This window comes from Choloepus didactylus, chromosome 25 (assembly GCF_015220235.1).
Source record: "Choloepus didactylus isolate mChoDid1 chromosome 25, mChoDid1.pri, whole genome shotgun sequence".
NCBI lineage: Eukaryota > Metazoa > Chordata > Mammalia > Pilosa > Megalonychidae > Choloepus > Choloepus didactylus.
In genome coordinates this window covers 6,398,402-6,425,182 of record NC_051331.1, presented here as the reverse complement: position 1 = coordinate 6,425,182, position 26,781 = coordinate 6,398,402, and the positions used below count along the sequence as shown (strand labels likewise).

Below are 26,781 nucleotides of genomic sequence, written 5' to 3'. Positions count from 1 at the left end.
CCCTTTATCCAGTGTACAGATGAACGAGTAGAAAAATGGGGACAAAAACTAAATGAAAAATAGTGTGGGATGGGGGGGTGATCTGAGTGTGTTTTTAAAATATTTTTTATATTTGTTTATTTTTATCTTTTATTCTGATTCTGATTCTTTCTGGTGTAAGGAAAATGTTCAAAAATAGATTGGGAAACAGCCCAAATGTCCATCAAAGGACGAGTGGATAAACAAACTGTGGTATATACACATGATGGAATATTATGCAGCTGTAAGACAGAACAAAGACATGGATCATGTAATAATGTGGATGAACCTTGAGGACACTATGTTGAGTGAAGTTAGCCAGAAACAAAAGGACAGATTCTGTATGGTGTCTAACGTGAACAGACATTAATGAACAAACTTTGGGAGTTAAAAGCTGACAACACAGGCGACCAGGAGATAGAAAGAGGGCAGAGATCAGCCATTTGATGCTGAAGGACTACAGAATGTTTAGGATTGATTGCATAGATCCAGAAATAGACAGCATAACACTGTGTGATGGTAGCACGGTATTGTAAGTACACTGAACAAAGATGTCTGTGAGTAAAGCTGAAAGAGGTGGGATAGGAGAATGTATGACACCAGAGGTAAAGATAGATGATAAAGACTGGGACTGTATAACGTGGCAAAAACTGGAGTGGCCAATGACTGTTACTAAATATACAAATATAAAAATGTTTTTGCATGTGGGAAAGCAAATGAATGTCAACCATGTAGAAATTTGAAAAGGGGATGGTATTCAGGAAAAAACATAATCAAAGCAAACTGGAGTCTATGGTCAACAGTAACATTGTAATATACCTCCATTAAATGTAACAAAGGCAATATGCCAATGCTAAATGTATGAGAGGGGGATATAGGGGAGGAATACGGGATTCTTGGTAGCAGTGTTATTTGCTGTCCTTACTAGTATATTGTATTGTATGACATGTTTTCTTTTTATCATTTTTTTCTTATTTCTAAAAAAAAAAAAACAATTTTTCTTGTAGTAATCAGTATGTTCAAGTGCTGATTGTGGTGATGAATGTACAGCTTTATGATGATACTGTGAACAATTGATTGTACACTGTGGATGGGTGTATGGTATGTGAATATAACTCTATAAAATTGTAGGAAAATATATTAAAAAACAACTTACCCTGTAGCCAGATACATATTTCCTTGTAGTGACTTATTACTAAAGTCTTATAATCAGCATTTGATCATATTAATTGTTATTTTTAATTCATTTTTGTTGAGATGTATTCACATACCATGCAGTCATGCAAGGCGTGCGTTCGGTTGTTCACGGTGCCATTATGTAGTTGTGTGTTCATCCCCCAAATTAATTTTTGAACATTTTCATTACCACAAACACAAAAATAATAAGAATAAAAATTAAAGTGAAAAAGAACAATTAAAAAAGAAAAAAAAATAGATTGGGGTGATGAGTGCACAACTATATGATGGTACTGTGAACAGTTGATTGTACACCATGGATGAGTATATGGTATGTGAATATTTCTCAATAAAACTGAATTAAAAAAAAACAACTAAATGAAAGGGTGGGATGGGGGAGGATTTGGGTGTTCTTTTTTACTCTAATTTTTTACTCTTATTCCGATTCTTTCTGATGTAAGGAAAGTGTTCAAAAATAGATTGGGGTGATGAGTGCACAACTATATGATGGTGCTGTGAACAGCTGATTGTACACCATGGATGCCTGTATGGTACGTGAATGTATCTCAATAAAACTGAGTTTTTAAAAAATGCCCTAGAGGGATTCAACAGCAGATTGGAGCTGGCAGAAGAAAGAACCAGTGAACTTGAAGACAAGATCACTGAAATCATCTAGTCTGGGGAGCAGGAAGAACACAGCCAAGTGAACAGAACCTAAGGAACCTGGGGGACACCTCAAGCGTACCAGTACACCCGCTGTAGAGGCCCAGAAGAAGGAAGAAAGGAACAGAGAGAATATTCAAGGAAGTGGTGGTTGACAACTTCCCAAATTTAATGAAAGACATGAATATACACATTAAAGATGCTCAGTGAACTCCAAACAGGATAAACCCAAACAGATTTTCATGGTGGCATATTATAATCAGATTGTTGAACGCCAAGGATAAAGAGAAAATTCTGAAAATCGCAAGAGAGAAGCAACGTGTCACAAGAGAGCCTCGATAAGTGCAAATTTCTCATCAAAACCGCAGAGACAAAGTGGCAGTGGGATGACATAGTTCAAGTGTGCAAAGCAAAAAATTGCCAACCAAGAATTCTGCATCTGGCAAAAGCGTCTTTCAAAAAGGAGGGAGAGATTAAGACATTCCCTGATAAACAAAGGCCGGAGGAATTCATCCACTAGACTGGCCCTACAAGAGAAGCTAAAGAGAGTTCTCTGCAGGTTGAAAGGAAAGGACAATAGACAATAAACCAAAGCTGCATAAAGATATAAAAATCTCCCATGAGGGTAACGATATAGGTAGATATAAATGCCAGTATTAGTGTACTTTTTGGTTTGTAACTCCACTTTTTACTTCTTACAGGATCTAAAAGGCAAGCTCATTAAATGTAATGATAAATCAGTAGTTTTGGACTCACAGTGTATAGATATGTAAGTCGTCACAAGAACATAAAGTGGGGGGGGTCAGGGTGGTATAAGAACAGTTTGCATATACTACTGAAGTTTTGCTGCTATCAAAGCACATGAGACTATTGCAGATTTAGAATGTTAAATTTAAGCCCCATGGTAGCTACAAAGAAAATATCAGAGAAAATGCAAACTCAGAGACAGAAAGTAGAATACAGGTTACCAGGCGTGGGAAGCAGGGTCACTGGGAGTTAATGCAAAATAAGTGTATGGCTTTTTTGGGGGTGAAGGGAAAGTTCTAGTAATGGATGGTGGGGAGGGTACTGTAGCATTGTGAATGGGATGAATCCCGTTGAATGGTATGGTTGGGAGAAGTTGGGATGGGATGATTTATGTTGTATATTTCTGGTGGTTTGGAGCTCTTGTGTACCCCAGAAAAGGCCATGTTATTTTAATCCATTCCTGTGGGTGCAGACCTATCATGGGTGGGCCCTTTTGATTAGGTTGTTTCAGTTGAGATGTGACCCAGCGCATTCCAGGGGGGTCTTAATCCTTTACTGGAGTCCTTTAGGAGAGGATAAAAGACAGAAAAAGCCAGAGAACTCAAAGAAGCCCCAGAGAAGCTGAGAGACAAGGACACAGAAGCTGAGAGAGGGAGCCACTGAAGCCAGAAGCTGAAGGAAGAGAAGAACGAACAGACACCAGCCATGAGCCTCCCCATGTGACAGAGGTGTCCCGGATGCCAGCAGCCTTGCTTCAGAGAAGGTATCGACCTGTTGATGCCTTAATTTGGACATTTTCATGGACTTAGAACTGTAAATTTGTAGACTAAAAAATCCCCATTGTAAAAGCCTACCCATTTCTAGTATATTGCATTCTGGCAGCTTTAGCAAACTGAAACAATGTTTCCAAAATTTACAAAAAAGAGAGAGAAACTGGAGAGATAATGTCAATTAAATGCAATTCAGGATCTTAGATAGGACCTTAGAGGTGAAGAGGCTCAAAAGAACATTATTGGGACTTAAGAAAAAATGGAATATAGAAGGTAAGCTTCATATGAACATTAAATTTCTTGAACTTGCTAACTATACTTAAGGTGATTACATATGTGAAATGTACATGGAAGTATTATGTGTTGAAGGATTATCATATGTGCAACCTGCTCTCAAATGTTCAGAAAATAGATAGATGATAAAGATAGATGATAGATAGATATAATACAGCAAAGCTGTCAAAATGTTAAAATTGGTGGATCTGGGTATCTGAGTAGGGATAAGATGGCGTTCTCTGTATAGGGTTTGTATTATTTTCGAAATTTTCCCATAAGTTTAAAATTATTTCAAAATAAACAGTTTAAAAAAGAAAACTACAAAGTAATTATTCATTTCAGAACACATTCGGTGGGTTTAACAGATCATAAGATAACAAATCATAAAATAACTAATCAGAATTAGATTTCTGTTTTAGTGGATGCAGGTTCTTTCATGGGATATAGAAATAATCTTTGCGCTCCGTGTGTCTAACAGGACTCCTTTGTAAAAAATATTTTCAAGTCCAAATTTATGATGCAGAGATGTAGCTGCTTTTCTACAGCTGCTAAAAACGAGAGAGCGAGTGAGAAAGGGAGGGAACTTTGTCTCCTTATCTAGCTGAGAGTCCTGTCACCAGCAATTTGGAAAGACTGTGGTTTGAGGCCAAGACATGGAGTTCCTTTAGTTAGCCTCAGGGAGATAAAGGAGGTAGGATTGAGAAACTCAAAAAATTTAAATAGGGGAAGGGCAGGGTTGTTAATGACACATGAAACTTGTAGTGATTTATCTTCAGGGAAAATAAACGCCTAGAAGTTAAAACTGCTCGGTCAGAGGCTCTGCACACTTGAAACATTTCAGACATACTGCCAAATTGCAGGGAGTTCTTGCCTGAACTCCCAGGTTGCTATGATCAAGACCACACAATGGGTTGGCTTAAATAATAGGAATTTATTGACTCATGGTTTTGAGACTAGAAGAAGTCCAAAATCAAGGTATTAGCCAGGCTTGCTTTCTCCCAAATCTATGGTGTTCTGGTCCCAGCTGCTGATAATCCTTGGGCTCCTTGGCTTGTATTTTGGCCTCTTCTCTCTCTCCTTGTGTCTGCTCTTCCAAGTTTCCACTGATTTCTGGCTTCTTCCTGTGGCCTTTTTTAAAAAAATTCAGTTTTATTGAGATATATTCACATACCATACAATCAACCACAGTGTACAATCAGCTTTCACAGTACATCATATAGTTGTGCATTCATCACCACAAATCAATTTCTAAACATTTTCATTACTCAAAAAAAAGATAAAATTAAGAATAAAAATAAGAGTATAGAAGAACACCAAAACATTCCATCCCCCTACCCCACACTATTTTTCATTTAATTTTTGTCCCCATTTTTCTCCTCATCTGTCCATACATTGGATAAAGGGAGTGAGAGCCACAAGGTTTTCACCATCACAAAGTCACAATGTGTAAGCTACATAGTTACACAACCGTCTTCAAGAATCAAGGCTACTGGGTTGCAGTTCAACAGTTTCAGGTATTTCCTTCTAGCTATTCCAATACACTAAAAACTAAAAAGGGATATCGATATAGTGTGTAAGAATACTCTCCAGGGTGACCTCTTGACTCCATTTGAAATCTCTCAGTCACTGAAACTTTTATTTTGTTTCATTTTGCTTCCCCCTTTTGGTTGAGAAGATTTCCTGCGGCCTTTTATCCCCTGACTTCTGGATTTTTCTCTTTATAAAACCTCCAGTAATCAGGATTAAGGCCCACACTGCTACAGTAGGCCACACCTTATCTAGAAATAACATCTTCAAGAAGTCTTATTTACAATGGGCTCACAACCACAGGGGTGCAGATGAAATTTATGCAAGTCTGTAATGGGCCACCTAGTTCAATCCACCACAGAAGGCAGGTGGTGACTGCCCTGTCCCCTGGGCAGCCCGCCTTCCTCTGACAGTTAAAGCCATCAGGGCATCATTTGCACCGTGGAGTGGACTCCTCCAAGGGGGGGAACTAATGCTCCAGCAATAATGACGTAGCGATGGTGGATCAGGGGCCTGGGACTACCAGGTTTTCCCAACCCTATGAGCACTGACACATTATGTCAGTAATGGAGGTGTTCCGGTTTGCTAATGCTGCCGTTTTGTAAAATACCAGAAATGGATTGGCTTTTATAAAGGGATTTATTTGGTTACAAAGTTACAGTCTGAAGGCCATAAAGTGTCCAAGGTAAGGCATCAACAATAGGGTCCCTTCACTGGAGAAAGGCCAATGGCATCCGGAAAACCTCTGATAGCTGGAAGGCACGTGGCTGGCGTCCACTCGCTCTCAGGTTGAGTTTCAAAATGGCCTTCTCCAACATGTCAGTGTCAGCTTCCAATGGCCGTCTTCAAGATGCTGCAGCTAGCAGTGAGCTCCTTCTGTCTGAGCTTTTATAGGGCTCCAGTGAACTAATCAAGGCCAGCGCTGAATGGGTGGGGCCACACCTCCATGGACATTATCTAGTCAGAATCATCACCTATAGTTGGGTGGGTCACATCTCCATGGAAACACTAAACCAATAGGTTCCAACCTAATCAACACTAATACATCTATCTCCTCCACAAGACTGCATCAAAGAACATGACTTTTTCTGGGGGACATAATATATCCAAACAGGCACAGGAAGGAAATCTAAGTGGCATGAAACACCTGGGTGCTTTAGAAGAGCACATTCTGATCTTTTAACCTTCCCTCCCTGACCCTGGCTCATCCTATGTAAAAAATGCCATCCTCCTCCCTTCCCCTGAGCTAGGAAACTTCTCAGGTATCTCTGAGGTGTGTAGGACTTTGGCTAATCTTTCACTAAATTCTAAATTCTCCAAGATACTCTACTGGGAAATTCCCCAAGGCAATGAAATGATTTTCCCTTTGGGAATCAAGTGTGTTAAAACGAGGGGAGTGGAGTCCCCAGGGGGGTCAAGGTGACTTGGATGAGCCAGCATCACCTATGTCAGGTGAGGCCCAACACCGTGTTGGACACTGTGGGCTCCAGGACGGCAGCCTGCAGAGAGCAGCTGCCAGCCAGCCAGGTGTGCAACCTCAGGTCAGAACGACGCGTCAGATAAAGGAAAGGGAGGGAGGGGGGTTGTCACCCAGGACATCTGGTGTGGTTCCGTTTTTAAGCATGTGTGTGTCTGGAAAAAAGCTTAGAAAGATACAAACCAAAATGCTGACTAACAGTAGTCACTTCTGGATGGTGGGAGGATGGGCTATTTTAGAGTTCTTTTTCTTTTTGCTTATTGGTGTCTCCTGAATATTACACTGTGTATGTAATTCTATAATAAAAGTTAAATATTTAAAGGGGTGGCTGTAGAATTCAGGATGCTTTGGTGGCAAACGAGGGGGCTGGGGGACAGGATGGGATGTGGAAGGGAAGAAGGTTCCAGAGCTGAGGGAGAAGGCTTGAGGAAGTCTAAGAGGGACTGGTTTACTCTTCCAATCTCCTGACTCAACCCCCAAGATTGGGCAAAATGGATGAAAAAGGGTTTTCAAGAGACTGGCCCTCAGGCAGTGAAGGATGGTGATGCCTGAAAGACAGAACAAGACCAAACAGGCCAGAGAAGCCCTCTGCCTGCCCGGCGCTCTGCCTTGAGAGTTCCCAGGCCCTGGGGCAGGGGGGCAGGAGCCAGCCAAGCCCGTGGACTCCCGCACGTGAGGAAACAGGTAGGTGATAGTACTGTCCCTTAGCAAGGGACTGGGGGAGCTGCTGGAGTGTAGCCACACGGTGTCCTGTTACTCAGCAACGAGAAGAAATGAACTCTCCGTACTTGCTACGTGTAGCATGAATCTTAGAACACTCATGCTGAGAGCCCAGCTATCGGACATTCTGGAAAAGGCAAAACCATAGAGAGGCTAAAAAGACTGATGGTTGCCAAGGGCCCAGGAGGAGGGCGGGATGCATAGGGGGAAATGAGTGGAAGGTGGGGGATTTTTAGCAAAGCTCTTCTGCTTGATACTGTGATGGATACATGAGATTATGCATTTGCCAAGATGCACAGAACTGAGCAACACAAAGAGTGGACCCTAATGTAACTATGGACTTTGGTTAGTAATAATGTATCAATATTGGTTCATCAGTTGTAACAAATGGACAACACCAATGTTAAGATGTTAATAGGGGAAATCTGAGGGTTGAGGAGGGTGTATATAAGGGAACTCTCTATAAGATTTGCTCGATTTTTCTGTAAACCCAAAACTGGTCTAAAATATAAAGCCAATTAAAAAAAACAGCTTTACTGAGGTATAACTGACATACAATAAACTACATTTATGTAAAGTGTACAATTTGATAAGTTTTAATGTATGCATATACCTGTGAAACCATCATCCCCCCCTCCTGACTCACCCCTTCCCAGACAACCACAGAAATATTGGGTTCCATTCATGGATTCAGGCATTGCTCAAAAACAGTGAAACTACTAGACGAGAAGCGACAGGGAACCTTATAGGGGAGGGATCGGGCAGTCCGTGTGTGAAACAGCGACCAGTTAAGTGACAAGTGTGATGTAACAGGAAGCAACGGCAGCATCTACAAAGGATTCTGGCTTCAACAGTTGAACTTGACTCCGATCAAACCTCTTAAGTGCTGGTTCTAGAGCTCAGCTGTTTGTTGGCATCACCAGGGGAGATTTTAAAACTGTGGGCACTTGGGCTCCACCTCCAGACATTGATTTCACTGGCTTGGAGTTGGGCCTGGATTTTTACGGCTCCCCAAGTAGACCCAACGTGCACTTGGAGTTGGGAATTACTGACTTACAGCAACTATGGCGAAATAGAGGAACACGCTAAATGACACAACGAACCGGCAAATCCCAGAAGCCAGGATATTCCTTAAAGCAGCTGACCTGCTTCCTGTAACAAATTGTGGGAGACTGAATTACATGCCCCAATGAAAAACATGTCCTTAATTTTTAATCCACGTTCCTGTGGGTATAAACCCATTTGTGAAAATTTAAGGTGAGTCAGGTGTGGCCTAATTTGTGAACAGCATCACTGAAGCTCCTAGTCAGGTGTGGCCGGTTGAATGAGGCAGGGCTTTTATCCTGGTGACTGGAGGACTTTAGAAGCAGAAGAAATTGAGAACACAGACGGCCACACAGGAAGAAGCCAGGAGCAGACACAAGGAGAGAGAAATTGCCATTGGAAGGGAGGCAGAGATGTAAGCCAGAGGACCCCAAGGATTGCGGTGAGCCAGACTCCAAAGCAAAAAAGGATAACGCTGCCGATGCCCTGATTTTGGATTTCTAGTTTCCCCAAACGTGACCGAATAAATGTTTGTTGTTTAATTCAGCCTCTTGTTTGGTATCTGACACAGCAGCCTAACAAACTAAGACACAAATCAGAGGTGTGGGGGCAGGGGGACTTCTCTAGATTAAAACCAAATGCAATGGGTGTAGAGAATTTGGATCCTGATTTAAACAAATCAACTGGAAAAAGACATTTCTGAGACGCCCAAATAATTGTGATCATGGGCTGGATACCAGCTGATAGCAAAGAATCATCAGTTTTGTTAGGCACGATAATGGTATTGTCATTGTGTAAGAAAACGCACACTGGAAGCATAGAGGTGAGAAGACCCCATGCCTGGAATTTACTTGCAACTACTTCTGCAAAGAAAAGAAAAAGAAAAAGGCACAAATGAAGCAAATGTGGCAAAATCTTCATAACCGTTTACTTGGATGATGGGTCCAGGGGGGTTGTACGATTCTACTTGTGAACGTTGGAAAATTTTCATACAAAAAGTCTTTGGCTGCTCCCAAACTGGGAAGTCTGATTGGTTCTGCCTCCCCTTACTCCTCTGCCCCCCAGATATGTAGCTGTCATGTGGCCAAATCAGGGACAGATGCTGGGCTGAGAATGGAAACCCAGCCATCACTGGAGGGCCTCCGCCAGGGCGAGCGAGTATGGACGCCCCCTCCCTGCACACGGAGGGGATCTGCTGGGGCACAAAGCAAATACAGTGGAGGCTGCAAGGCGGGGACTAGGGTGAGGCAAGGGAGGCGCTGGGGTCCCTGAATTGAGGAGCCACCCCTGTACTTGCACAATGCTGGAGGCAGTCTCCTTCAGTTCTGTGACGCGCTGCAAATTAGGGATCCTGCCCCTCCCAGAACTCTGGGAGGGACACAGGGGAGGTCTCCTCAAGGGGAAGGACCTGTCAGTCCAAACACAACCAATCGCAGCCTCCTCCGACTGCTGACGAGGTCAAAGGGCTCATTCCCGATGGACATGGCTTCCTCCCTGACTTCTGCTGTCATCTTCCCGGTTCTAAAGAATAGCAAACTGGTCCATGTGGCCGCTGCACTAGGTTGATCAGAGAGAGGAGAGAGAGAAAGAAATCTACACCTAGCCATTCCCACGTGGGCTGAAGCAAGGAGATCCCACCAACGCCCAAGCCTCTGGCGCCCTCTGCTGGTCTTCCCAATTATGACAGCCAGAAAGATCCTTGCAGCCCCGAGGCAGAAATGATTAAAGCTCATCAAGAATACATTTTAAGAAAAAGGGAGACCTTGAAGAGGTTCATATTAAACTTGGGTTTCTTCCAATCCGGAGAGACTGGCACCCCTTGGGTCTGCCCCTCCACCATAGGGCCTGCACCCCATTCCTACAATCCCTATAAATGGTGCACAGTGAGGTGGAGACTTAGCCCCTCATCCCAGGTGACAGAAGAATGGAGATGGCCTGGACTCGGGGCCATATTAGTCACCCCACAGCCACACCATGGGATGTGAGGATCTAGTAAGTGCTGTGATGCGGTTTCATGTTTTTCTGACGCTAAAAAGTATCGTTCCCATTTCTAGCTAAGGAAATTGAGACACCGAAAGTCAGGCACAAAGCGAGTAAATGTACCAGCTGAGATTTGAACCCTGACTTTAAAGCCCACTTCTTCAGCCCGAGCCCTTGGTGCCCTTTCGGGATCAAAGGCAGTACCCCCACTTGGCTGTTTCTGGCATGGAGCAGGGCAGGGACCGGAGTCTCATGGCTGGGGCTGCCTAAAGGATAGGGACCCAGCTGCAGACTGCCAACCTCCCCCCCCGCCCTGCTAGCAGGACACACCACTTCCACCCACGCTGTATGGCACGGTTTCTCATCTGTTACCCCTTTCAGCATTTCCAGAAGCCAACACTAAGCTCAGTAGTGAGCAGGAGACCTGGGCACTTCAGGGAGCCTGTCCCCGCCCCAGCAGGCCCAGCACCAGATCCACCCAGGCATGCTTCCTTGCGCCTTACACCAGGACCAGGAGGGCTGGAGCTACAGGAGTGGGGACAAAATATGGTGTGGATTCAGGTCTGGGAAAGGCTGACCCTCTGAGTAAAGAAAGCCACTTAAGTGAACTCTACAACTCCTACAAATTGATTTGGGTTATTCCACTTGTAGCTGCTGGGGATTGAATCATGTCCCCCACAAAAAGCATGTTCAGGTCCCAACCCCTGGTGCTGTGTGAACCCATTTATAAATAGGATTCTGAAGGTTTTATTAGTTCAAGTGCACCCAGGCGGAATGAGGACAGGCCTTAATCCAATATGGCTGAAGTCCTTATAAGCAAAGGAAATTGGACATGGAAGGGGAAGCCACGGAAGGTAGCCAGAAGCCAGAAGTCAACAGAAGCCAGAAGAGAAAGACACCGCTATGTGCACAGCCATGTGACAGCAAAGCCAAGACCCCAAAGATTGCGGACGGCCAGATGATTCCTGAATGAGCCTTCCAGTCTCTTAACTTGTGAGACAATACATTCCTGTCAAGCTAACCCATTGTATGGAGTTTGCTGTAGCAGCCTGGAAAGGAAAACAGTGGCCAGCCACCCCTCAGAGCTTCCAAGCCTCCTGCAGCTCCAGGGGGTCTATGTGGAGCACACACTGGCTGGACCTCAGAAGTGACATTTAATAAATGACTCAAGCCATGAAGATGTGCCATTCTCTTTCAATATTTCTGATTACAGTGAGGAACAAGTCTTGCTTTAATGTCAGCATACCTTAAACCCTTCTCTGAAGGTGGCTGATCTCTCTTTAACAAACATGGCAGGACTTAGGTCTGGGGCCTTTGGCAAGTAACAGGATGGGACTAGGATTTAATATCATTTGTCTTTGTTTTCATGGCATTTTTGTTATTTATTTATGTCTACTTTCATGTTTTCTTTCTGGCAAGTGGGAGCAGAATCTAATAATTCCTGGAGGAACATTTTTTAGAATCAAGGCAGTACTATGTGACTAAATCACAGGGCTGGGAGCTGCAGAGGTTCGCTCACGGCCCTTCCACAACCTTGGAAAAGTAACAAACTTTCTGAACCTCGGCTTTTTCCTCTGTAAAATGGGGATGTTGACTTATAAGATGCTTCCCTTGCCCCTAAAGTAAGAACATAAAAATCACATGTCCAGTGCACCTACATTATGCATGGAGGGTCCAAGTGCCAAAACTTAAAAGTGGCAAAATGCACCAACGCAGACATTACAGCAATGATGGCTGTCTCATCTCCTAGTTTTATTAACTAGCCATGGTCCACCTAAGTGGTGGAGGTAGTCTTTCCCCTAATGTTTTAGTTTTAAACGGTAAAACCCATGTCAATATGCTGGCTTTGATTGTGCCATTAATCATGCAAGATGTTACCATCTCAGGGAAGGTGGGAGAAAGGTACCTGGGTACCACTATTTTTCCAAATTCCTGAGACACGATAATTATTTCAAGATAAAAAATAACAGTTAAAACAAGAATCGTTACTCACAAAAAGGAAACACAGAATAGATCATAGAAGAGAAGCATTTCAGCTCAAATTTAAGAGCAGCGTGAACGGTCTTAGGAGACTTCGGGAGGCACCTGGCAACAAACATGATACATAAGGGGAACTCTGAGTCCCAATGAAACAGGTGAACATAAAAAGCTCATTACTAGCTCTGGCAGTGATAAACATTACATGATCGCGTCCTCTGCTTTCTCCAACTAGACTAAGGCAGCTCTGAAACAGCTTCAGCTAATCAAGAACACAGGGACAGGGGAAAAAGACTCCCTGATTTATAAAACCCCAGGGAGAGAACACTGCACCTAATTTATTTCAGTCACTCACTCTGCACTTGAGGCCCCCTCACCCCAACTGCACAATCCCAGGCAAACAGCCTGCTGGGGTTGGAGACCCAGGCCTCGCTGGGCTTCATCTCGGGCCCTCCGGCTGCAGCAGCGAGTCAGCCTGGCTCAGGGCCAGCCTGTCCTTCTTTTCCTTCTGCAACACCTGCTCCTCCCACAGCGCCTGGTCCACCTGATCCTCGGTGAGGACCACAGGCTGGTACTTCGCATCAAAGAGCCGCTCGTTGGCCTCAGAGCGCAGCTGCTGCGGCTGGACCACTCGCAGGTGCGCGGGCAGGTGGACGAACTCCTCGTCGTTGACGTCGCAGTCGCGCATCCGAGCCTCCAGCACCCACCAGCGGCCCCCCAAGCCCACGTCCAGGATCCGGCCCGGGAAGTCGGCCCAGCGGGGCTGCAGGTAGCGGCAGCGGGCCTGGTAGAGGCTGGCCTGGGCGTCGACGGGCGCCTCGTACACCAGCGAGCCGAGCACCAGGTGGAGGTGGCGCAGGCGGCCGCGACCCCGCAGCCAGAGCAGCCGCTGCACGTGCGCTTCGGCGTCGCGGTTGCGCGTGGCCGGCGCCAGCAGCAGGAGGGTCCCGGACGCGTCGAGCAGCGCCTCCTCGAAGGCCGCCTCGCTCGGCGCCAGCGCGCAGGAGGCCGCCGCCCCGCCCAGCAACCCCAAGTACACGGCCGCCCGCCCCGGCCGGGCCCGCGCTGCCGCCGCCGCGTCCCTGCAGGCCTCCGCGTAGTCCTGGAGCAGCGTGCGGGCCCAGGTGCCTGCGGGGAGAGGAAGGCGGTGAGCGCGGCCCGGCCCCGACGGCCGGCCTCCCGCTCGCCGCCTTCCGCCGCTACTCACCCAGCCGCGCCCACACGCTCGGCTTGGCTGCCGCCGCGTCACCCGCCTCTTCTCGGCGGCTTCGGGCCCAAAGTCTCTTCAGAGCGGCCGCCGCCATTGTCTTCCGGCTTGGCGTCCGTGCCCCGAGGGGAAACACCGGGGAGAGCGAAGGAAAAAGCCCGGGCGGTCTTTCTGCGCAAGCGCCAAAGGCGCCGGAAATGGCTTACTATCGGAAGAGGAGAGGAAACGGACCGGCGCCGGATGTTACTGCCCCGCAGGAGGCGAGCCGCGCAGGCGCAGAGGGCCCGGGCTGCGCTGGCTGAGGTACTCTCAGGTAAAGGGGGCGGGGTGTACCTGTGGGGCCGGGGCGGTGAGTTCAAGCCCCCGCGGGTGCCCTTAGCCGCCGGACCGGGCTGGGGGGTGCGGGATAGGCTCCGGGAGGGGGCACGGGCGGGAGGCGAGCCGGAGCGGTCTCTGTCTTCAGAGCGGGATGCGGTGACGCCCCTGGACGGCCATGGCTGCAGCCGACGAGCTGGCCTTCCACGGTGAGTGCGGCCCGGGGCCGGAGCCTCCCATCCGGGTTTCAGTTCGTGTCTCTCTCGACCCCAGTAGCTGTGAACCCTGACCCCCGACCCTAACCCTGACCCAGGAGTGCACCCCACCCTTAACTCGATCCTTGCCCAGCCCTGAACTGGGACCTCAAATTAGAGGCTGTACCCGGATCGCTGGCCCCATCCCAGAAGCAACCCAGGCCCTAAATTGCACCCCAATGTCCGGAGTAAGGTAACGGATCGCCTTCCCAGCCCCAAATGTGTGCAACTCAGGTCCTTTTTGCATTGGGGGAGAGCGCTGAGGTGGCCATGGTGAGAGCACCGCCAGATAACTCGGTGCCAAGCCGAATTGTCCTGGACCCCAAAACATGCCTGTGTTCTGTATTTGGGAACTGTCCATAGAGTTCGAAGAAGCCACTGATCTGCTGGCCGAGACCCCAGACGCAGCCACCGTCAGCAGGAGTGATCCGCTGACCCCACAGGGGCACGTGGCTGTGGCCATGGGCTCCGCTGGCGGCTATGGGGCCGAGGAGGAGATGGAGGAGAGTGACAAGACCGCGGTGAGTCCCCTCGTCCCTCCTGCCCTGCCTCTGCCCATGCCTCCCATCCCGGCTGTGGGGGCTGGCTGGCCCTGAAAACCTGTGCTGTGCAGCTTCTGCAGGAGGAGAAGCAGCAGCCGGGGTTCTGGACCTTTGGCTACTATCAGAGCTTTTTCGACGTGGACACCTCGCAGGTCAGGCCCGGGACTCCCGCTGGAGGGCAGGGGCGTGGGGTCACGCTTGGGGTTCAGCCGGTGTCACTGAGCGCTTCTGATGCCCCAGGCCTGGGGCAAGGTGCTGGCGACACCTACGTGGGTGAACGGGACTGGTTGGGGTAACTGTGTCACCAGCGAGGGTCGGCTGGAGCAGTGGGAACCCTGGGACAAACGTGGTCGGGGGGTCAGGGAAGGCCTCCTGGAGGTGAGGGTTAGAGAAGAAGGAAGAATTGCTGGGGCAGAGTGGAAGGCAGCACAGGTGTGTTATGGGCCCAGAAGGGCAGGGCGAGTGATGGCGTGAGCTGTTGCAGAATCTTCGTGCCACTGAATCTGCCCGGAGAGTCAGGGGTTGGGGGGCAGTGCTGCAAGATGAGGTGGGACAGGCAGGCAGAAGCTGGATCACAGAGGGCCTCGTAAGCTTGGGTAAGGCGTTTGGTTGAGAGAAATGAGGTGCTGGAAGGGTTTAGAGCACAAGTGGGATGAGTAGACATGCCATGGAACCCAGATTGGAGGGCTGGGAGGGGGTAATGACAAAGCAGGGCTGCAGAAGAGGGAGGTAGAAGGGCAGTGCCAGGGCTTGCTGACTGTCCTGATTGGGGGTGGGAGGGGAGGTAGCAAGGGCAGTTCAGAGCAGCTAAACCCAGAGGAGGGAGAAGCCACCAGGTAGATGGCAGTCCCGGAAGGGATGGGAGCTGGCCAGGGGAAGGGGTTCCGGACCGTGGGATGTTCTGTACAGAAGCCCCGAAGGCAGAGGAGAGCTCTTTCAGGTTGGATGTGGACAGAGGTTGGAGGCCGGCAGTGGGGAGGCTTGGCCCCTTCCCTCTGAGGGTGGTGGGGAGCCACTGGCAGCTTCCCCCCGCCCCAGGCTGGCCTTGTCCCCCGCAGGTGCTGGACCGTATCCGAGGCTCGCTGCTGCCCCGACCTGGCCACAACTTTGTCCGGCACCATCTGCGGAATCGGCCAGACCTGTACGGTGAGTGGGGCTGTGCATTCTTCAGTTGGATTTTTCTGGGCACTGCGTCCTGGAGATACAGCTGAGCACAAAGCCGAGTGGCTCACAGAGAACATGAGACTTAACACTTGTTCAGGGAGATGGAGACACAAAAGATTGCAGAGGGTGACAGAGGGGGCCGGGAGGAGAAGGAAAGAAGCTTAGAAGATGAAGGGCACTTTGCCCGGGGTGGTCAGGGGAGCCTCTTGGAGGAGGAAGGGAAGGGAAGGGGGGAAGAGAATTCTGGGAGGAGGGAACAGCTCCAGGCCCAGGACCCTGATGGCCCCCTGCCCCGCCCCCAGGCCCCTTCTGGATCTGTGCCACGCTGGCCTTCGTCCTGGCTGTCACTGGCAACCTGACACTGCTGCTGGCCCAGAGGAGGGACCCCTCTATCCACTACAGCCCCCAGTTCCACAAGGGTAAGCCCAGTGGGTGGGGCCCAGCAGGTGGGGGCCAGGGGTGCTGGCGAACCCTGGGGTGAGCGGTTGTGGGTGGCTCTTGCCCCCAGTGACCGTGGCCGGCACCGCCATCTACTGCTATGCGTGGCTGGTGCCGCTGGCGCTGTGGGGCTTCCTGCGGTGGCGTGCGGGTGCCCGGGAGCGCATGGGGCCTTACACCTTCCTGGAGACGGTGTGCCTCTACGGCTACTCCCTCTTCGTCTTCGTCCCCACCGTGGTGAGTGGGGCCCAGGCCGGGGTGGGCAGAGTGGGTGGGGGGGACCCCGATGGGGTGGTAGCCAGCAGCCTCTGTCGCGCCAGGTCCTATGGCTCATCCCCGTGCCGTGGCTGCAGTGGCTCCTGGGGGTGCTGGCACTGGCCCTGTCGGCCATGGGCCTGGTGCTCACCCTGTGGCCTGTCGTCCGCGAGGACACCAAAGTGGCGGCCGTGGCGCTGCTGTCCACAGTGGTGCTGCTGCACGCCCTCCTGGCCCTGGGCTGTAAGGTACGGCACGGGGTGGGGGTGGGCGGCCCCAGGTGGGGCAGGGGCCGGCTCCCCACCCCGATGCTGACCCTGGGGACGCGGTTCAGCTGTACTTCTTCCAGCCGCTGCCTTCAGCAGATGTGGCTCCTGCCCCCCAAGCCATATCTCTGCCCCCAACCGTGCTGCCGCCACCCTCCCTGCCACAGCCCACCGCAGCCTCCTAGCCCGCTGTGGACCTGGGGTAAGTTGTTTACCCAGCGGGGACTGGGGGGCCGGCTGAGCCTGGAGGTCACCGGCCGCTCCCAGAACTCTCTCTTTCAGGGAGATGGTGTGCAGGGACGCCTCTGCCCGGGCTGCCCCACCCCCCAGACGATGGCACCTCGAGGTCACTCCGCTACTTGCCAGACTTTTCTTACAAAGCAAACACTTTTATTTTCTATGCAAAGGTGATTCAGAGAATTTATATAAAGGTGGGATGGGGCAGCCGAGCAGGGTACTTCCAGCGTGGGGGCGGGCAGGCGACCGGGGAGCAGGGCCACTCCCCCCATGCCCGGAAACTGCCTGCAGGGCTCGCTGTCCCTGCCGACGCGGCAGGAGGATGGGGACCGTACCCCAGGCTCGCTGGGCCGCCCCCTCTGGGTGGTCAGCGGGCCTCGGGGCCCACCCTGAGCTCCACCATGTCTGTGTTTGGGGGTGTTAGAAAAAGGGGAGCAGAAGAAGAAAACTGCCTGTGCTGAAATGTACATTTCCTTGTTGGTTTATTTTGTGTTTTGTTTGGTTTTCTGGAGGGAGCAGCCCCTGCAAGTGCCTTTCCTGGGCTGGGACGGGAGTGTCTACACGAACCGAGGGAAACACAGGCCTAAGTCGGCTCGGGCCCAGGCCCAGGGCGCCCTCCACGAGAGACGGCGGAGGCTCGTGTCTGCCTGAGCGGCTGAGGCCGGGGGCCTGTCCTACTCCTGTTGGAGGCGGGGAGAGGTTGACCTAGAGGGGCTCGGGGACAGGCCAGCAGCAGGAGGCAGGCCGAGGACGGAGGGCCTTCCCGACAGCCAGGCTGGGTTGTACATTCAAGTGTGAGGTGAACCCTTTGGTGGGGAGGGGGCCTGCAGGCGCCCCGGAGGCCTGGCCCCTGCCCCTCACCGCTGAGCTCTGAGTTGGGGGACAGGGGCTGCTGGCTCGGCCCAGCCGGCCGGGTTTCTCCGAAGGTCTGTGGATTGACACTGGTTCTTTCCGTAAAAAAATAAAATTAAAAAAAGCAGCATGCCACGGCCTCCGCGCCCCAGGCCTGGTGGCTGAGGGGAGGCCCGGCCCAGGCTGGCAGGCAGGCAAGGAGGACTGGGGGGTAGTGCCCCCTCCTCACCGCCCTGCCCTTTCCGGCTGCAGCTGTGAGGCCCAGACACGCCTGTTCCGGACGCTGTCCAACCCAGGTTGGGGTGGAGAGGGCAGGAGGGGACCACGAGCTCCCGCAACATGATCTCATGTAAAATATGGCAGCGACGCGCTCAGGGCCTGGGGTGGGGGGTGAGGGTGAGGGTGGCGGCAACGTGGTGTAAAAAAGTGTCCAAGTTCCCATAGCAAAGAGGATGGGGACCTCCGGGAGCCTGGGCTCCCCGGAACAGGCCGGGGCAGCTGGGTCCTGTCGTGGTCTCCTGGCATCATGGGCCGCTCGCCACCGGGGCCCACCTAGCTCCCGTAGTGCACGCTGCTGCTGGGGATGGACATGGGGGAGGCCATGGAGATGGCGGGCCCACCCATGGTGAACTGGCTGTTGACCGCGTAGTGGGCGCTCGAGCCGCCGCCGCCGCCACCCTGGGTGCCAGAGGAGCCTGCAGAGGGGGTGTCAGCGCTCAGGGGCTGGCCCAGGTCCCCCTGGCCCCCCAGAACTGCAGATCAGAGGAGTAAGAGCGGGCAAGAGGGCAGGCGGGTGGCACGCTCACACTGCCCGCCCCGTTACCTTGGACGATCCCCGTGCTCATTATGGAGCCCATCCGCGAATGCGTGTGGTTCACGATCCCCGTGTTGGCTGCGCGGCGAGAGGGGGAAGGAAGGGAGCCCGCGTCACCGCCCCCCGCCCGCCCTGGCCCGGTGGGTGCCCACACTCACGCTCTCACGTCACACAGGGGGCAGCAGAGCGAGGCAGAGAGGATCCCGGGCCTCAGCAGGAGAAGCAGATGGCGACGGTGGCGCAGAAGACGGACCCAGGGGGCCAGGCCCCGGCCCACCCAGGCCCGCCCTATGCCCCATGCCCCGGGCCGTGGCCCCTCACCTAAAGGAATCAGGTTGTTGTGGCCCACGCCAGAGCCACCGGCGATAACACTGCTCAGGTCGTAGGCTGTGGGCATCCCTGCGCCAGAGGAGGGGATGTCAGGGGGGCCCCAGAGGAGGGGCCCAGCGGGGAACGCGGGGCCAGGGCCTCCACTCACCGGCCACGGCCATCCCGCTGCTGAGGTTGTAGCTGCTGCCTGTGCTCCACATGTTCTCGGAGGGGGATGTGTAGTGGGAGCCGGGCGGTGGCGAGGGCGTCGTGCCTGTGTATCTGCAGCAGAGAGGACCAAGTGGGCAGGGCTGTGGGGGCTGCGGGGCCAGGGTGCACCCCTGGGGCCGGCGAGCCCCGTCCTACCTGAAGAAGGGGTTTTTCAGGTCTAGCAGGTTGCTGGACTTGGAGCCCGTCTGGTCGACCTGGGCCACAATACTGATGTCGTAGCTCTGTCTGGGGGTGCGACAGGGTCAGCCGTGAGCCTGGTGCGGCCCGGGGCCTGCCGCCCACCCCCAGCCCCCCACCCCAGGCGGCGGGCCCCACCTTTTGTTGGCAATAAGCAGACACGTCCCTGAGAGCGTGTCCCCGGCCTTGGCGAAGAGGGGGGACTGGAACAGACACCGCACCTGGTACCAGTGCGTCAGGGGCTCCGTGGGGGCCGTGGACAGCCACACAGTCATGCTGCCGGCAGGAAGAGGCGTGGGTGCGGCCGGGCCAGAGCCACTGCATGGGCTGCCACCCTGAGCTCTCCCAGCTACCCCCAGGGGGCCCCCCAAAAAGGCTGGCCACACAGGCAGTCCCACGCCCACCCGTACACATGGGCACGTGGAACGCATGCCCTGATGTGTGTGCCAAGAGTGAGTCCCCAAGCACCTCTCACGCCGGCCTCCTGCTCACAGGGCCTCCTGCTGGCTTCTGGAAGGGGCAGTGGCACCCTCCCAGCCCCCGCTCAGCCCCCCCCAGAGGAAGCCCTTGGCAGGGGGGCAGCACGGTCTGTCCCGCCCCACTCACATGGAGCCGATGAAAGCAACGTCAAACCAGAAAGCCAGACCGTGAACCAGCCCTGAATGCAGCATGTGGAATTTGAATGGGATTTCTATCCTGGAAGGCAAAGGGCAGTGGCTGCTGGGAGAGAAGAGGTGGGTGGCCGGATGCTGAGTCCCAGGACCCCCGCCCGTGCACCCTCCTGGGGCAGCAGGAGGATGCCAGGGAGATCCAGGGCGGCACCGGGAGCAGGGGGTGCAGGGCACTACCTGTGCAAATCTCCTTCTTTGGCTTCTAGGAAGTTCACTGTGTATTTGACAGACTTGGCCATCAGGATCCGGATGTCAAACGTGTCCTGGAGAGACCATGGGCAGGACTTGGCTTTGGGGGGCCAGAGGCAGTGAGCGAGGGGCGAGCCCTGCCCCACAGCCCGGGTCTGGCCTCGGCCTCCAGGGCCAGGGGGCTCAAGCCAGCTTGTCCTCAGACATACTAAAGGGCGGACAAACTAGCGCAATCCATGTGGAGGGCAGTTTGGTGACGGTTCTCAAAATGACAAGCGTCCATATGCCTCAAAGACGTGGCACTTCCACCCCTGGGAGTCAGACCCACAGGGAGACACGTGCATGTCCACCCTTACATGTGTAGTTACAATTTCTGCAGTAGCAACACGCTGGAAACCATCTCGTTACGCCAACGACAGCCCATGCATGAGAGACCACATGAAGGGCAGACGTAGAAAGACTGCCAAGATAAACCGGTAAGTGCAAAAGAAGTCATGGGGGTGTGCTGACGTCGGCTCCCAGTAAGGACGGAGGTCTGGCATCAGGCTAATGTGCCTGTCAAGAACTATACAGACCGAATAAAACACAAAGAGGGAAAAGCTGCTTATTGGAAAGCACCAGAGAGCAGCCCCAGCCGGGACTTCAGGGACCAATACCCCAGAGCAGCCTTCTAGGGTGAGGGGGACAAAGTGGGAGCTCAGGGTGGCCGAGGCAGCCAGGACCCAAGGGGCCGAGAGGCTAACGAGAAGAGAAAGGCAGAAAAGTGAGCTGCAGCGTCTGAAACCAAACAGAAAGCCGGTTCTAAGAGACTGAAGAGCAGGCTGCACCCCCAAACAGCGGTTCTCAAAGTCCCCTCCCTCCCAGGCCACCCCCTTATTTTCCTCAATTTTTTGCCTCTTTTATTCCTACTCTAACACCTGTGATATCACAACAAATCGAATGCAGAAGCAGACAGCAGACCTTGCTGTCTTCCAGTGAGTCAGGTGTTAAAGAGATTTCCAGCTGTAAAACAATTCTCCCCTTCTGGCTGAAAAATTTGCGGGGGGCGGGATTAGTTGTTTTTCATAAAAGATGCTATTTATGCTAATTAGAGATGGGTTTATTATTGCTTTAAAATGAAGAAATGTCACAGTAATGCAAAATGTTGTTAGGGAAAACTGGAGCACATATGAGAGCACTGTACTTTCTTCATGGTTTTTCTGTAAACCTACAACTGCTCTAAAATATAAGTAAAAAAATGAATTAAGTTTGTACTCTTAATTTCTTGGATTTAGTTTTTATTACCCATAAATACTGACGGAATATCAGCAGATACAACACATTAAATAAAAGTTTGTTATAAGAATGTTTGAGACCCACTGTCCTCCGGGGAAACCAGGAATTGAGACTGGATCAGCCTCGGCAAGTCTAAGGAACAACCTGCAAACATCTCGTTTGTTGTTTAGGCCTGAGAAGAGCCAGGTGATCTGTCCATATGGTTACCTGCCTGCCAGGAGAAAAACAAATCCTCGGTGGAAGGGAAAACATCACCCAGAGCCCTACAATATTTCATTCTGGCATTCAGTGATCAGGTGTCCAAGAGACAGGACCACGGGACCGGGACCAAAAACTGAGAGAATATACAACAGAAACATCCAGATACTGAAGTGATCAAGGATATAACTAATATGTTCAAGGAAAACAAACAAACAAAAAAAGCTAAAAAAAAAAAAAAGACAATGTCACAAAGATCTGGGATAATAATCAAAACGAAATTCTAGAGCTGGAAAATCACAGTAACTGAAATTAAGAATTCAAAATATGGGTAGAACAGATTAGACACAGCAAAGAGAACTGGAAGACAGAGCAGCAGAAAATATGAAAATGAAACAATGAGAGAAAGAAGGATGGAAAATATAGAAACGAGTCTAAGAATCACCTGAAACGTGAAAAGGCCTAATGTGCATAAAATCAGAGTCCCAGAAGGAGAAGATAGAGTAGGACAGAGGCAGTGTTTAAAGAGTTACTGCCCCAAATGCTCCCCAAACTAGCAAAAGTCATCAAGAGAAGGGAAACAGATAACAAAATAGACTTCATTAAACCAAAAGGCAAGAGGAAAAAAAAAAAAAAAAGCAGTTGAGATAAATAGAAAAATAACAAGGTGATAGATTTACACCCATAGGTGCCAGTAATTACATTAAATATAAAAAGTCTAAATATTCTAATGAAAAGACAAAAATTTCAGTCTGGTTAAAAAAAAAAATTATATGCTACTTTCAAGAGACAAACCTTAAGTATAAGGACACAAAAAGGTTGAAAATACAAGGTTGCAGAAGATACACTGTACGAGATTAACCAAAAGAAAGCCAGGATTGCTGAACTACTATCTGGAAAAAATAGATCCTAAGGCAAGAAGTGTTAATAGAGATTTTTTAAAAAAACCACATTTCATAAAGATAAAAGAGTCACTCCAACAAGAAGACATAATCCTCTCTCTCTGTCTACATGCCACTAATAAAACAGAGTCAAAAGATATAAAGCAAAAGCTTTCAGAACTAAATGGAGAAATAAGTACTCAGGAAGAGACAGAAAAAGCAGAGTAAAAAATCAGTAGAGAGAAGATGTGACCAACATGAGTACAAGTGTCACCTAAATGACATTAATACAACACTGCCCTTGATGAGTATATTTCTTTTTTCCCAGTGGACACAGAGCATTAGCCAAAACAGGCCCCACCAGGTTATAAAGCAAGTCTCAACAAGTCTCAAAGGACTGAAATCATGCAGTGTTATGTTCTCTGGACACAGAGAAATTAGGAATAATATGTTGCTTCTGTTATATTTTGTGAGGGGGGAAAAAAAAGTTAAAAAAATGTATGAGTTTATATGCGCATGTTGAGGTGTAGAATCATCTCTGGAAAGATATACAAGAAATCCTGTTTGCCTGTGGGAGAAGTGTGGGCTGGGGACAGGTGGGGAGGCTTTTCACTTTTATACTTTTTGACTTTTGAACTACGGATGTGAATACCACCTCCAGAGTCTCAGTGTGAAAACCAATCCGGTCGGTCAGTTCACGGAGGCTCAACCATCGAGTAATGGTTTGCGGGCGGCACGTGCTCACTGGGTGCCCCTGCCCCTTCCCGGTGCCCTAGCGGGTGCCCCCACTCACTCACCACCACCGGCTGCCGGAAATACTCGTCCACGGCGGCGCCCCGGAGGGCCGACAGGTCCACCCCGTGGAAGGAAGGCTGGTACCTGTGGGAGCCCCCGCCCCACGGCAAGGTCACCAGCTGTGGGAGAGGCCGCTGGGGCAGCCCCGGCCCTCTCCCAGCAGGCCTGCGTCCGGGCCGTGTCTTTCAGGTCCGACGGGTTCTGGGCCACCCCAAGCAGGCAGGCCCGGGGGAGACTCACCAGAAGTTGGCCTTGGTGAACTGCTCCATGTAGAGCTGTTCGTCCGTGAAGGGTGCAAGGTGGACGTCACCAATGGTGGGGAACATGGTTCCTGGGGGTTGGGGGCAGGGAAGGGTGCTGGTGTCAGGGAAGGCCTCCCACGGGGCCCGGGAGAGCCTCCACGGGAACCCCCCACCCGGGGCCTTCCGGCCTCTCGTTCACTCATTCACGGGTGCGTTTACAGGGAACCCGACAGCGTCTTCCACACTGCCAGCCACGGGCCACGGCAAACATGCCGTCTCAGGTCCAGGCGGCCGCCCCAGACGTGGCTGCTAGACGTGCCTCCTCTCTGGGTCTCTGCCTCTCCCGTCCCCAGCCAGGCAGCAGGTGAGATTGGAACCATTTAGAAATGTGCACCTCTGGCCCCAAGGCCACAGGCTGGGCCGCCTGCTAGAGGGACTGGCTAGACCCCCGGGGGGGCAGGGGTCACGGGAGAAGTGCCCCCAGCCCTAAAGGCCCCTCTGGCTCCTGCTGGCCAGGAGGGGTGCAGCTGGGGGAAGGGTCCCCTTTAGCTATGGAATGAGCTTCCTGAAACGAACGAAAGCGAGTGCCCAGGCTGGCAGGGAGGGCAGGCGACGGGCCACTGGCTAGCAAGGGGAGCCAGCAGCTGCCCACCGGAACTCCCCACGCCCCTCAGCCTGAGACTGGGGGGCAGAGGGTGTGGGCAGGGCCAGGGGAGCCCACTCTGCTGTGGCAGCCACCCCCCCCCAGGGCTGCTCCCCACTCCAACCCGGAGCGCGGGACCCAGCGGCAGGGGAAACGGCAGCCGTCTCCCATGGCCAGGAGAGCCCACAGCCAGTCCCTGTGGCCCAGATCCAGCAAGACCCGAGGATCCCGAGGCTGCAGCCCCACCAAGCAACCCGTCCCTGCCCACCAGGGGCCTAGCAGTCCGCTGGCTTCCTGCGCTCGGCCACAGCCGCTACCCCAGCTAGGGACCCCCGGGCTGTGCACACACTGTGTACACGCCCTGACATGTATGGGGTGTTCGGTCCCGGACACACACTCAGACCTGGGCAGAGACACGGACACGTACTATGATGGAGGCTGACCACTGTTCAGGGCCCACACAGACCGGGGATGCGGACGGGCAGAAACCAACACCTGCCACTCAGAGGCCCAGAGCCAGCTGCCCCTGGCAGGCCAGCACGGTGACCCAGGCTGACGGGGGGCGACACGAACCCCCACTCACCCATACAAACCCCCCACTCGCTCTGCACACACACGACCCCCAGGTTCCCTCTCCTTGACGCTGAGGAGAGCAGAGCTCATGAGGCCGAGTGCCGAGGGCTGAGGAGGACAGGCCGGCTCCTTGGGGAAGCAGCTGCCACCAAACAACCTTCGCCTCCCTCCACGGTCCCCACTCCCAGCCGGAGAGGGCCCAGCAGCCCTGGGGAGGAGGGCACGTAAGGGCAGGGGCAGCTGGGGGTTCTCTGGAGGGGTCGGGCAGGCAGAGGCCTGGCCTTTCTGGGGGGCTGGGGGCTCCCGAAGCCGCCCGGGCTCTGGGTGGGGGGCGGGGCGCTCACCGCTGGGCTTCAGGTACTTCTTGGCGTGCAGGTAGCTCTCCAGCATGCGCTCGTTGAAGAGCATGTAGCCCATGGGCTCCGAGATGATGATGTCCACCTGCTCAGGCAGTGACACCTCCTCCACCTTCCCGGGGATGACCACGATGCGCTCCGTCAGGTGGTTGCTCTTCACCAGCACCTGCGGGCGGGCGGCCGGGGCTGGGCTCCTCACCAGGCACGGGGGGCTCGGTGCTGCCACCAAAGTGCGCGTCTGCCACACCCTCCGGCCCAGCGGCTCCGGGGCCAGGCTCACACCCAGGAGGCAGCCCGGGGGCCAGGGGTCAGGGGTCGGAGTGGCCTGGCCAAGCTCTACACGCCTACTGACCAGGGCCCGTCCCGGCAGCAAGCGCTCGGCAGCCGCTTAGCACTACCCGGCCATCCCCAGACGGGGTTAACGTAAGGGGAGCGGAGAAGCGAGGCGCCGCTGGGTAGACGGGACGGGCAGAGGCAGGAGAAACCCTGGCTTGCATCAGCATCCCCGCGACGGCTCTAGAAGGCTCTTGCTGAGTCCGGTCAGGAGCCAGGGATTGGGCAGGGAAGCGTTTTCCCTGTTGACCCTTTCATAGCTTTTGCATTTTGAGTGCTGGGAATGAAGGTTTAAGTGAATAAATAAATACATAAGTAAAAGACACCACCGACTTATCGAATGAAAAACTTGGTATCCGTGGGTTGTGAATGTGGGAAGCAGGGCCCAGAGGGGGTGCACCCAGGGCTGACTTCGCCGTCCAGCCCTCAGCACGAGGCCATCCAGCCTCCAAAGGCCCCCGATGGCCTGGCCCCAGGGGAGCAGCCACTAGCCGGGGAGGTGACACCCATAGGCCTGGCACGCCCCTCCTCTGATCCCTCTGCTTTGAGGATGACAGACAGACCCGAGTACAGAAGTCTCCGTCTCAGGACCCCTGGAGCCAGCGGTCAGGCCTCTGGGAACTCAGGGCATTCTTCGGAAGTTCCCGGCTCTCCTGAGGGCGCCCTGTTGCTGTCAGCCTGGAGGGGACGGGCAGGGGCGCCCACAGCCACTGACCTCGGCGTGCTGGGCCATGGTGCTGGCCTCCACCGCATAGATCTTCCTCGCTCCAGCCTGGGCGGCAAAAAACGAGAGGATCCCCGAGCCACAGCCGACGTCGAGAACAATCTGGGGACGGAGGGGCAGTCAGACACAGGCATGATGGCTGTGCGGGCACCAGGCTGGGAGCCCCGGCCAGAGCACTTCCCAGGCCCGGCCTCACTGAGCACTGCCTCCTGGCCTGGCTGGGGGCCCAGTCGCAGTTCCCCCCGGCCTGCCACTGCCCTCACAAGCTTGGGGGCAGAGGACCAGCCGGGCCGGGGGCGAGGCCTGGTCGTGCAGTGTCTGGCTGAGCCTGGGAGCCAACGGGGATGGGCAGGGAGGGGACAGCGCAGGGCCGGGCCTCATGGCAGGGAGGGCAGGAGCTAAGGGCTGTGCCTGAGCACACTACTGCACTGCCCACGTGTACACTCTCAGCCCTGGGCCCCACCC

At 52.7% G+C, this 26,781-nt stretch overlaps 3 protein-coding genes across 10 annotated transcripts in view; 1 reads left to right on the top strand and 2 right to left on the bottom strand.

Annotated features, from left to right (window-relative positions):
* Positions 1-4,570: 4,570 nt before the first annotated feature.
* On the bottom strand, positions 4,571-13,694 carry TIMM29 (translocase of inner mitochondrial membrane 29). Of its 2 annotated transcripts, XR_005214154.1 has the most exons (3): positions 13,583-13,694; positions 12,731-13,503; positions 4,571-4,778 (listed from the first exon to the last, which is right to left on the bottom strand). XR_005214154.1 is itself a non-coding variant. In XM_037817965.1 (2 exons), exons 1-2 carry the CDS (start codon positions 13,677-13,679, stop codon positions 12,815-12,817), a joined length of 786 nt encoding a protein of 261 aa, XP_037673893.1. In that variant the 5' UTR covers positions 13,680-13,694; the 3' UTR covers positions 12,384-12,814. The 2 variants fall into 2 exon arrangements, 1 of the variants encoding a protein (XP_037673893.1); XM_037817965.1 differs by lacking the exon at positions 4,571-4,778 and having other exon boundaries at positions 12,384-13,503.
* A 114-nt stretch (positions 13,695-13,808) lies between these two features.
* On the top strand, positions 13,809-22,010 carry YIPF2 (Yip1 domain family member 2). Of its 7 annotated transcripts, XR_005214152.1 has the most exons (13): positions 13,809-13,895; positions 14,046-14,106; positions 14,515-14,672; positions 14,765-14,845; positions 15,752-15,839; positions 16,160-16,276; positions 16,366-16,532; positions 16,616-16,798; positions 16,885-17,018; positions 17,084-17,223; positions 19,931-20,170; positions 20,314-20,772; positions 21,742-22,010. XR_005214152.1 is itself a non-coding variant. In XM_037817963.1 (10 exons), the coding sequence occupies exons 2-9, from the start codon at positions 14,076-14,078 to the stop codon at positions 16,999-17,001; spliced, it is 942 nt and encodes a 313-aa protein (XP_037673891.1). In that variant the 5' UTR covers positions 13,809-13,895; positions 14,046-14,075; the 3' UTR covers positions 17,002-17,018; positions 17,099-17,538. The 7 variants fall into 7 exon arrangements, 4 of the variants coding, with proteins under 4 accessions (XP_037673891.1, XP_037673889.1, XP_037673890.1 ...); XR_005214151.1 differs by having other exon boundaries at positions 20,314-22,010; XR_005214153.1 differs by lacking the exons at positions 19,931-20,170; positions 20,314-20,772; positions 21,742-22,010 and adding an exon at positions 18,895-19,923.
* Positions 17,185-26,781, bottom strand: part of CARM1 (coactivator associated arginine methyltransferase 1) — a 30,965-nt gene continuing 21,368 nt past the window's right edge. Inside the window, 11 exon segments of the mRNA XM_037817960.1 lie at positions 17,185-18,600; positions 19,041-19,118; positions 19,198-19,310; positions 19,395-19,484; positions 19,575-19,712; positions 20,043-20,132; positions 20,285-20,370; positions 23,448-23,529; positions 23,686-23,776; positions 25,248-25,425; positions 26,308-26,418. Of these exon segments, the coding sequence (XP_037673888.1) occupies positions 18,458-18,600; positions 19,041-19,118; positions 19,198-19,310; positions 19,395-19,484; positions 19,575-19,712; positions 20,043-20,132; positions 20,285-20,370; positions 23,448-23,529; positions 23,686-23,776; positions 25,248-25,425; positions 26,308-26,418 (1,200 nt within the window). The 3' untranslated portion in view covers positions 17,185-18,457.